Source organism: Aquarana catesbeiana, linkage group LG05 (genome assembly GCF_042186555.1).
Source record: "Aquarana catesbeiana isolate 2022-GZ linkage group LG05, ASM4218655v1, whole genome shotgun sequence".
In the NCBI taxonomy this organism is placed as follows: domain Eukaryota; kingdom Metazoa; phylum Chordata; class Amphibia; order Anura; family Ranidae; genus Aquarana; species Aquarana catesbeiana.
Window position 1 is genome coordinate 648,663,528 of NC_133328.1, and position 11,730 is coordinate 648,675,257.

General features: G+C 47.8%; 1 protein-coding gene across 1 annotated transcript in view; it reads left to right on the forward strand.

The window, feature by feature from the left end:
- Positions 1–10,376, forward strand: part of LOC141146130 (uncharacterized) — a 28,195-nt gene extending 17,819 nt beyond the window's left edge. The window contains 1 exon segment of the mRNA XM_073632884.1: positions 2,238–10,376. Within this exon segment, the coding sequence (XP_073488985.1) occupies positions 2,238–3,469 (1,232 nt within the window). The 3' untranslated portion in view covers positions 3,470–10,376.
- Positions 10,377–11,730: the final 1,354 nt, after the last annotated feature.

The following is an 11,730-nucleotide window of genomic DNA, read 5'->3' on the forward strand; positions in this document are numbered from 1 at the left end:
TGCAGTCTCTGACCATCTCCTGTACTATGTCTGCAGTCTCTGACCATCTCCTGTACTATGTCTGCAGTCTCTGACCATCTCCTGTATCACGTCTTCAGTCTCTGACCATCTCCTGTATCACGTCTGCAGTCTCTGACCATCTCCTGTATCACGTCTGCAGTCTCTGACCATCTCCTGTATCACGTCTGCAGTCTCTGACCATCTCCTGTATCACGTCTGCAGTCTCTGACCATCTCCTGTATCACGTCTGCAGTCTCTGACCATCTCCTGTATCACGTCTGCAGTCTCTGACCATCTCCTGTATCACGTCTGCAGTCTCTGACCATCTCCTGTATCACGTCTGCAGTCTCTGACCATCTCCTGTATCACGTCTGCAGTCTCTGACCATCTCCTGTATAATGTCCCCAGTCTCTGACCATCTCCTGTATAATGTCCCCAGTCTCTGACCATCTCCTGTATAATGTCCCCAGTCTCTGACCATCTCCTGTATAATGTCCCCAGTCTCTGACCATCTCCTGTATAATGTCCCCGGTCTCTGACCATCTCCTGTACCATGACCCCGGTCTCTGACCATCTCCTGTACCATGTCCCCGGTCTCTGACCATCTCCTGTACCATGTCCCCGGTCTCTGACCATCTCCTGTACCATGTCCCCGGTCTCTGACCATCTCCTGTACCATGTCCCCGGTCTCTGACCATCTCCTGTACCATGTCCCCGGTCTCTGACCATCTCCTGTACCATGTCCCCGGTCTCTGACCATCTCCTGTACCATGTCCCCGGTCTCTGACCATCTCCTGTACCATGTCCCCGGTCTCTGACCATCTCCTGTACCATGTCCCCGGTCTCTGACCATGTCCCCGGTCTCTGACCATGTCCCCGGTCTCTGACCATGTCCCCGGTCTCTGACCATGTCCCCGGTCTCTGACCATCTCCTGTACCATGTCCCCGGTCTCTGACCATCTCCTGTACCATGTCCCCGGTCTCTGACCATCTCCTGTACCATGTCCCCGGTCTCTGACCATCTCCTGTACCATGTCCCCGGTCTCTGACCATCTCCTGTACCATGTCTGTTGTGTTTTTTTTTTTTTTTAAGAACAGATAAAAAAAAAAAAATGGAGTTCTCCTGACTGCTTGAATTTTTTTTATGAAAACCGCGCGCAGTAATCTTGATGCATCGTGATGCATCGCGGAATCGAATCGTTGACCTGATAATCGAATCGTTAGGCAAGTGAAGATGCGCACCTCTACTGTACAGGACACTCAAGCTCCTCCATCTCAAACTGGTCAAACCATGTCTTTATGAAGATGTTGGTTGAGAAGACCAGGCTTATTCCGTTTAGTCCTAAAGGTGTTCATTAGGAATGAGATCAGGGCTCTCAAACCCACTCAAGTTCCTCTACATCGAATTGGTCAAACCATATCTTTATGGAGTTGCCTTTCTAGACAAGGGCAAAGTCATGCAGGAACAGCAGAAGAGTCTTTCCCCCCACCCAAACAGTTAGCACAAGTTTGGAAGTTCATAGTTGTCTAAAATGTCTTTTGTATGCTGTAGGATTAACCGTACACTTCACTGAAAACTCAGTCATTTGAGGGGAAGGGGTTGCACATACATGAGGTGTGGCGGTAGGCACCCATAAATATTCGGCCATATAGTGCAGGGATATGCAATTAGCGGACCTCCAGCTGTTGCAAAACTACAAGTCCCATCATGCCTCTGCCTCTGGGTGTCATGCTTGAGGCTGTCAGAGTCTTGATATGTCTCATGGGAGTTGTAGTTTTGCAAAAGCTGGAGGTCCGCTAATTGCATATCCCTGATATAGAGTAATCATGAAAAATTAGATGGCACTCATAAATATTTGGCCATATGGTGTAATCCTGTAAAACAAGATGGCGCCCTATCGTGTAATTTTGCAAAACAATATGGCGCCCATAAATATTTGGCCATGTAGTGTAATCTTGAAAAGCAAGATGGTGCCCCTAAATATTTGGCCATATAGTCTAATCATGTAAAACAAGATTGCACCCATAAATATTTGGCCGTATGGTGTAATCATGTAAAACAAGATGGTGGCCATTTAGTGTAATCATGTAAAACAAGATGGCGCCCATAAATATTTGGCCATATAGTGTAATCATGCAAAACAAGATGGCGCCATATAGTGTAATCATGTAAAATAAGATGAACTTCAGAGGCTTAAATAGTTATCTGTTAACCTCTTCCGTTTTGTGTTTGACAGATCCTACAGCCAATCACTTGAAAGAGAAGGAGCCACAAGAAGAGCCAAAGGAGTCACAAGAGGCGCCAAAGGAGTCGTATAGCCATCCTGGGAACGGAGCCATTAAAAGAACCTCTAAGAGGGTTCGATTTAGTAAAAACACAGATGAGCAGAGCCGGGACTCGATCAGTAAGGATGAAAATAAGGATCCTCCCGCGCACACAAGAAACCTCAGAGAGCGCAAACAGTACTACTGCCAGCACTGTGAAAAATGCTTCAACTATAGCTCGGCGTTGGAAGCTCACCTCCGCGTGCACAGCGGGGACAAACCACACAAGTGTGACGACTGCCATCAGTCTTTCAGTTACAAGTCTGAGCTGATCGTGCACCGCAGGAAGCACTCCAAATCATCCAAGGGTGTGAAAAATCAACCTCCCACCAAAGCTGCACCTCCCACCACAGCAGCGCCTGAAGAATCCGTGGCGCCTCCAACCACAAGTATCAACGGGACCTCAGAGGCCACCAACTCAAATGCTGAACGTGTTGTGAGCCCCGTTTCCCAGCCAGTGCCGAGCTCACAGCCGAGCACTAGCAGCGGCGGTCCCTCCAGCCTCCCTCAAAAAGACAGCGAGAAGCCTCTTAAATGCAATTACTGTGAGAAAAGGTTTAACGACAGGTCAATATTGGAAGCCCACCATCGAATCCACACCGGGAAGCTGGCCTACCCTTGTACAATGTGCGACATGAGTTTTTCCAAACCGTCATTGCTGGCGGCTCACAACAACACGCACAAGGAAGGCAAGCCTTTCCAGTGCGATCAGTGTGACAAGAACTTCAACGACGAGTCCCTCCTGGTGGCCCATAAGAGGACCCACACCGGCGAGAAGCCTCACAAGTGCAGCCACTGCAACAAATGGTTCCCCAACCGCAACAGCCTGGTGGAACACGAAGAATGCCACCTGAAACCCAAGCCGTTCAAGTGCCGGCACTGCGAGAAGAGCTTCAACGACAAGACCCTGCTCGCCACCCACGAGGGGGTGCACACAGATACCAAACCCTTCAAGTGCACTCAGTGCAATGAGAGCTTCTTCCTGAAGACGCAGCTGCAGGCCCACCAAGCCAACCATGGTCCAGATAAACCTTACCCGTGCAACCAGTGCGAGAGGAGCTTCAACAAGAAAGAGACCCTCTTGGCTCACATCCGGGTGCATAATGTGCAGAGCCTGCAAGTGCAGAAGAAGATTAAACCATGAGTCAGCCAGGTGTCCCCAATTATGATATCAAGAACACTTTGCAAGATCAGCTTCTTTCTACAAAATGAAGTGGGAGACGCAGCATGAGGACCGCCATAGACCCAATATCCCTCAGGCGTTGACCTCCAATACACACTGCCTTCTTTATTTCCCTGTGCATGGCTGCCTCTCAGTGCATCGGACACCTTCTTTTGCTTTATTGCTTTTGTTTTCTTCTCCACAAATGATTTTGCTAACAGGCGTTGGAATATTAACTCTTATACTTCCGTTGCCCTCCTTTGGAACTTCTATCACCCTATAGTTTCTGTAGGTATTGAGAAGTAGGTTTGAGGATTCTGGGACCACAAAGATTGAGAGTGGTCCTCCTGAGCTTTTGTAGAGCCTCTTGTGTTAAACTCTGAGACTGAGGATTGTCCCTCTCGTTTGTTGACAGTCCGATATTAAAGAATTGATGATGGTTTTTTTTTTTTTAAGAGCATACGTAAAGGACGTGTGTCTGTGCAGAAAAAGATATGTAAAGAACGTGTCGCTTCTGCATACATAAAGGACGTGTGTCTGTGCAGAAGAAGATATGTAAAGAACATGTGTCGGTTCTGCATACGTAAAGGACATGTGTCTGTGCAGAAGAGCATACGTGCAGGACATGTGTTGGCGCAGCATTACGTGTGCCGGCGCAGCATTACGCGCCGGAGCGTGTGTCGGTGCAGCATTACGTGCCGGAGCGTGTGTCTGTGCCTGAACCACGTGTCAGATCTCACCCTCTCCATGTAGGACTTATGTAGCACGCCATGCAGTTAGCCTAAAGCGCCCCCCTCCCCCAAAGTCTTCATCTTTTAAGGCAGGTTTGGGTGACAGCTGGTTTGTTTTACGTCTTTAACCTTTTATTTTTTTGTTTTGTTTATACACAGATTAAAGTCGATGTAAACCCAATCACTAAGGCCCCTTTCACACTTGTAGGACCTGAAAGGCGCGCGACTTGAATGCTTGTGTAATCTTGAGGTCTGTGGACCTCAGGTCACATCAGAGTTGGACTAAAGTAGTGCAGGGTCTACTTTGAAGTCGCTGCGACTTGATGAACAGTTCTCATTGGAAATCATGGGGTACGACTTGTCATGCAAGTTTGTACAAGTGTGAAAGGGGCCTAAAATCTGACCTTTACCACAATATATGTATATTTTTTTTTTTTTTTTTAAATGAATTTTCAGTCTTTTTAAATTTGCTTTTAGTAAAATAGTACCCGGTGATCCTGCCTTGAAGGTTCTTGTTTTGGGCACTTCCTGTTATAAGGTGACAACGCTAGAATAATAGGGGGGGGGGTTTGGGACTTTAAATGAAGTATTGTGCCTCCATCCCTGGTTCAGGTATTAGAAGGTGACAACGCTCTCTCCCTGTTGTGCTCCTGCGTTGTCACACACACAGGCTTCGGATGGAGACTACAAGCGGCCGTTGTGACACTCATTACCCACCGTTGTCGCCATCAGGAATCCCGTCCTGTGAAACGTCATGCAGCCATTGCTGGAGTCTATGTGGGCGGCAAGTTGCGGCAAAAAGGCCTCAGGGGAGGGACAGCACAGAGATGTAACAAAGAGTTTAAAGGATAAGTTCAGCTTTGGAACATTTTTACATGTTCCTCCAGTTTTTAGGGACAGCTGGTGGGAGGATCTTCTCCCCACGCCCGCTGTCACAAATTGAAAGTAGCGGCTGTGTCATTCATTCACAGTTTCCTGTGAGTGAATAACTACAAGTACCACTAGCCATTGCAGCTGCTGGCTTGGGTACTGATGAGCGCTCTAGGTAGTCCATTGATCTTCTTGCTCTCACCCCTGGGACAGCTGGTTGGGGATCCTCTCCCTGCGCCCACTGTGACACATTGAAAACAGTGGGGCTGCGCCCAAAAGGCTGTGTCCTTCATTCAGTGTTCTGTGAATTAATGCCCACAAGTACAGCCAGCTATTGCAGCTGCTGGCTTGGGTGCTGATGAGCGCTCTAGGCAGTCCACTGATCTTCCTTCTCTCACCCATGGGACAGCATGTGGGGGATCTTCTCCCTGCGCCCGCTGTCACAATTTGAAAACAGTGGGGCTCCGCCCAAAAGGCTGTGTCATTCTGTTAGTTTCCTGTGAATTAATGCCCACAAGTACAGCCAGCTATTGCAGCTCCTGGCTTGGGTGCTGATGAGCGCTCTAGGCAGTCCACTAATCTTCCTGCTCTCACCCATGGGACAGCATGTGGGGGATCTTCTCCCTGCGCCCGCTGTCACAATTTGAAAACAGTGAGGCTCCGCCCAAAAGGCTGCGTCATTCATTCAGTTTCCTGTAAATGAATGCCCACAAGTACCACCAGCCATTGCAGCTGTCAGCTTGGGTGCTGATGAGCACTCTAGGTAGTCGGTTGCTTTTCCTGCTCTCACCTAACTGCCTGCCCACATGAGGTACAGGCAGACAGTCATCCTGAGCGTATGCAGGTGCTGGACATTGCACCCATGATCTGCTCATTGTGGGTGCAATGCTCTGCAGGCTCCATAGAAAAAAAAACAGTAAATGTGCATTTTTCTTTTACCTGCACAAAATGTGCATGTATTTATTTTTTAACCTCTTCACATCGGCCGAACGCATATATTCGGCCCTGTGTAAACCACTTACCGGCGGTTACCGGGAAGCTCCCAATTAGCGATCAGGAGCTTTCCGATCATGTGACAACCAATCATAGCGGTCACATGACCCGAATGCCCACCTCCCGGCTTTTAGAACCCTTAAAGGGTGGAAGACGGGAAGGGGTGAAAAAAAAGGTGAACTTATCCTTTTAAAAAAAAGTGAAAACCAGTATTTTATACAGGAAATGACATCAGGGGGGGAGGAGAGTTAGCTTTGGTTCTCTCATGTTTGATGTTTCCTCCGGATAAATGAATTTCTTTTTAGTGTGACCGGCAAGGCAGGCGAAGGCAGTAGTTGTGATCCGCTTGTTCTATACATTTCAATGTACAGCATCAGTATTCTCTTATTTTTGGGGGGTTTTTGTCCAATATTGCTTTTTAATGTAAAAAAGGAACGCTGCAGCCTCGGGTTGCCCACGTTCCGGGTGGTGACCTGGTTACCATTCCCAACCAGAACTAAATAATGAGCGCACACTGCGTGATCGCTGACCGTCTTCTCTATTCATAAAATATCACCATAGACACTGGGGACGGAAGATCTAACAAACTTTCTGCTGCTTGTGGTGTTCCCCCTGAGAAAGTGCCGTGAGCACCACGAAACGCGTTGGTATCTCCCCCTGTTCTATGCTGTGATAATAGAAGTTATAAACATGAGCGCACACTGCGTGATTGCTGACCGTCTTCTCTATTATTAAAATATCACCATAGACACTGGGGACGGAAGAAAGGTCCTGCTGCTTGTGGTCATTCTTGAGAAAGTGGCGTGAGCACCACGAAATGCGTCGGTCCTCTGTCCCCTCCTGTTCTATGCCATGATATTAGAAGTTGCGAACATGAGCACACACTGCGTGATCGCTGACCGTCTAATGTATTCATAAAATATGACCATAGACACTGGGGACGGAAGATCTAACAAACTTTCTGCTGCTTGTGGTCATTCCTGAGAAAGTCCCGTGAGCACCACGAAATGTGTCGGACCTCCCCCCCCTGTTCTATGCCGTGATAATAGAAGTTATAAACATGAGCGCACTCTGCGTGATCGCTGACCGTCTTCTCTATTCATAAAATATCACCATAGACACTGGGGACGGAAGAAAGGTCCTGCTGCTTGTGGTCATTCCTGAGAAAGTGCCGTGAGCAGCACGAAAAGCGTCGGGCCTCCCCCCCTGTTCTATGCCATGATAATAGAAGTTACAAACATGAGCACACACTGCATGATCGCTGACAGTCTTCTGTATTCATAAAGTATCGCCATAGACACTGGGGAGACAGAAGCTCCAAGTAACATGATGCTTGTCATTCCTGAGAAAGTACCGTGAGCACCACGAAACGCGTCGGACCTCCTCCCCTCCTATTCTATGCCAACTTTTATAGAAGGCAAGAATACGGTCAGCGCTCACTTGCCGTGAACTTCCTCCACCTTACCGGACTTGAGTTTTGCCGAGTCTGGGGGGGGGGGATCGGCCTGAGCGGGTGTGACGCCAATAATGGAAACCACATGGAGGCGTCTAAAATGCAATAAAGTCTTCGACGAAACGCACCGATATCTGGATGTTCCTCAAGGTGATCTCCACAAATGACGCACTCTATATTCATAATACATCATGAACCCCCTTGGAGCCGGCCCTTTAAGGGGCTTAAAATGCTGGGAGGTGAGGCTTATGGTCATGTGACCACGAAGATTGGCGGTCACATGATCCGAAAAGCTCCCGATCGCAAGCGTCGATAGGGAGATTTCCGTTAGCTGCTGGGGGGGTATGCGCTCTCAGCACAGCTCTAACTTGCATTAATGCATGCAAATATGTGGGCGCTCGGTGCCAAGGCCCGCCACCCAAGAGGCCGCATATTTGCGAGTGCTGAGAGGGTAATAGTCCAATCACACCACAGCGCTGTGCGCTACTCTGCATGTGTGCTCATACCTCATCTGTGTCATGGCTTCGCGCAGAGCAGCCCCGATCTTTTTTTTGTATGGGTTCCCCCCGAGTGCCCCCTATAGCAAGCCTCTTTGTTATGGGGGCACTCAATCAGGCTCTCTCCTGAGCCGCGTTCCCGTGAATGGACATTGTCCATTCACACAGCCCCCGCTCTGTTCTCATTGGTTCCTGCTGCTGTTTTATTTTTTTCCTTGAAACGCGTTGGCGCCAGCTGCCTGCAAACATTCAGCTTCTCAGCGGGTGATTCTTAGCACCATATTTGCATGAATTCCCGAGGGTATGCTCCCGGCACAGTTACTGGCGGCTAACGGACAGCTAGTAGCGATTTGGGAGCTTTTCCGATCATGTGACAGCCAATCACGGCGGTCACATGATCATAAACCTCGCCCCGCCCCCCAGCATCCTAAACTCCTTAGAGCAGAGATAAGCAATTAGCGGACCTCCAGCTATTGCAGAACTACAAGTCCCATGAGGCATAGCAAGACTGACAGCCACAAGCATGACCCCTAGAAGCAGAGCATGATGGGACTTGTAGTTCTGCAACAGCTGGAGGTCCGCTAACTGCATATCCCTGCCTTAGAGGGGCGGGAGGCTCCAGCTCCAAGGGAATAAGACACAAAAAAAAAACCTCGAGCCTTTAGAGCCACTTTAAGCACAACGCATGCGAAAACGAGGCAGTTCACTGCTCAGGACGCCGTGCAATGCAGCTCACATGAGTTTAGTATCTCAGCATAGAATGACCTTCATTACTGAGCATTGCGGTGCTGCGCACATTGGTGTGAATGGCCTTTTGCCTCAGCTTGTGCCGCTGCGATCCCATTGCTATGCGATTTTTTTTTTTTTTTTAATCAGTGCAACTTTCATGCAACATTAGAGTCTGAGACTCAGTCGCACCAAAGTAGTTCAGGAACCTTTTTAAAAAGTTGCTGCAACTCGAGTCGCATTGATTGGAGCAGCCACCTTTTTGAAATGTGTGGTTTTTTTTTTTTTGTTTTTTTTATTACTTGTCACGCGACTCTATGGGGATTTATTTACTAAAACTGGAGAGCGCAAAATCTGGTGCAGCTCTGCATAGAAACCAATCAGGTTCCAGTTTTTTTTTTTTATTGTTAAAGCTTCATTGAACAAGCTGAAGTTACAAGCTGATTGGCTGCCATGTGTCGCACATCGCACCGCTGTGAACCGGGGCTTAGCCCCACGTTCCAGCCAAATCCGACTTTGAAATCGTGCGACTTCACTTGATATCAAAAGCTGCAGGTCACTGCGACTTCAGGTGCGACTTGGCTGACGCTTGTGCCACTTCACGCACACGTCAATGCAATTTACACCTGAAATTGGCAAAAATAGTGCAGGAACTGCTTCAAATCAATGCAGCGTCGCGCCGCAGAGTCAGCGTCGTACTGCAAAGTCAGTCGCACTGCAAAGTTAGCGTCGCACCGCTTTACACTGTTCTATTGCTGGTCAGTAGGGTGCGACTTTTCACGTAAATCTGTCCCATTAAATCGCATTACAATTCGCATTCGGTGTGAACGGCGGCTTAATGTATAAATGCAAGTACCTAAATGTGACTTGCTCTCGGCCTCTTGTACCTGTTCTTGTACAGCGGAGCTCAGATTGGGAGAAGGAAAAGAGCAGCACCAGGAGCCAATCTGTCGTGCTGCGATGCTCATGTGCTAATAAGGAACATGCTGATAGGAGGAGAGAGCAGAGTGATGTAGAGATGAACTTCTTGGCCAATCACAGGTGAGGGTGCAGATGAGACCCGTTGGCGTTTACTAAGCTGCAGCAGAGGAAGATCGGCTCTCCTGCCCTGCTGCACAGACAGGGCTGTACTGTGCGGCAGAGCTGTGTAAATCTCAGTACCGGATGGACAAAATGACAGATTCTTTAGCAGGTAAAATAACCGCTTTCTATGTATATATTTCATCTGTTTAGCTGTTTTTCCTGAAGTTTAGTTTAGCACCCAGGTCTATCCATTCCTAATAATTGTGGGTGGGTGCCAGGGCTGAAGTGGTGCCCGCTGGTTAAATCTCTTGACCTGGCAGCAAAAATATCTGCGTTTTATAGAAACATCAGAGTCCCGTCATCGGAGTGTCACCTCCGCCTCTTGTCCACGATGTAGAATGCTGAATTCTCCAGGTTCTGCAGATTGTGGCCAGCAGGGGGCAGCACTTCCATTGGGTAGAGTGGTGGCTGCAGCTCTCTCTCCCCGGGGAGGTGACTGAGAGGACGGGATCACCGGGATGACCTGAGCCTAGAGTACCACGCATTGTTATTTTTCTGATTCAAACAAGTTTATAAATAAAAATCCAGTAAAATAATCCGTGTTTTTTCAAGTTTTTCTTCAAATTTGAATTTTGTTGAAAAGAATTTTAAAGTTTTTCACATTTTAAAAACCCAATTAAAAAAAAAACGATCCTTCAGGTTCCATCCCTTCTTCTTCTGTCTGGCCTAAAAATACTCAAAAAGGCCCCAAACTCCGGTCTGTGATATATGGAGCGAACCTTCAAGGAGGACCAGTCATCGATTCTGGGGAAGATTCCGATTATTAGAACTATTTGGGTGTCTCATTGAAATATTCACACCTTCCATCTAGTGTTATCGATCGGTAATACGAGTCAAAAGTCATCGGGGGTCCCACAGTCACATTACAGCACACGGGATGGTCAGGAATAGGGATGAGCCCGATGTTTGACTCGAGCGTCGGGTTTGCGCCGAACAGCGAACAACATACAGCGTTCGCAGAAAACACCGGAACACCGTTAAAGTCTATGGGACTAATGTGCTAATTTTAACCACTTCCCTACCCGCCTATAGTCAAATAAGGTCCACAGATGGGACCTCCCATCCTGGGTGGACGTCATATGACGGCCTCGGGTTCCCGGCCACCTAGGGGGCGCGCGCGCCTGCCGCGTTGCTCGGGGCCCGGTGCGTGTGCCCAGCAGACCGCGATGTCCGCCGGGCACCCGCGATTGCCCGTTAACCGGGCCAGACCGTGGATCTGTGTGTGTAAACACACAGGTCCACGTCCTGTCAGCTCTGAGGAGAGCGATCTGTGTTCCCAGTACAGCGGAACACCGATCGGTCTTCTCCCCTTGTGCATCCCCTCCCCCTACAGTTAGAAACACTCCCTTAGGAAACATATTAACCCCTCCCCGCCCCCTAGTGGTTAACCCCTTCACTGCCTGTCACATTTACATAGTAATCAATGCAATTTTATAGCATTGATCGCTGTATAAATGTGAATGGTCCCAAAAATGTGTCAAAAGTGTCCGCCATAATGTCGCAGTCACGAAAAAAAAATCGCGATCGCCGCTATTATTAGTAAAAAAAAAAAAATATTTTTTTAAAAAATGCCATAAATCTATCCTGTATTTTGTAGACGCTATAACTTTTGCGCAAACCAATCAATATACGCTTATTGCGATTTTTTTTTTTTTTTTTTTTACCAAAAATATGTAGAAGAATACGTATCGGCCGTAACTGAGTAAAAAATTTAGTTTTTTTTTTTTTTAAAAATTGGGATATTTATTACAGCAAAAAGTAAAAAATATTGTGTTTTTTTTTTTTTTAAATTGTCGCTCTTCTTTTGTTTATAGCGCAAAAAATAAAAACCGCAGAGGTGATCAAATACCACCAAAACAAAGCTCTATTTGTGGGGAAAAAAGGACATCA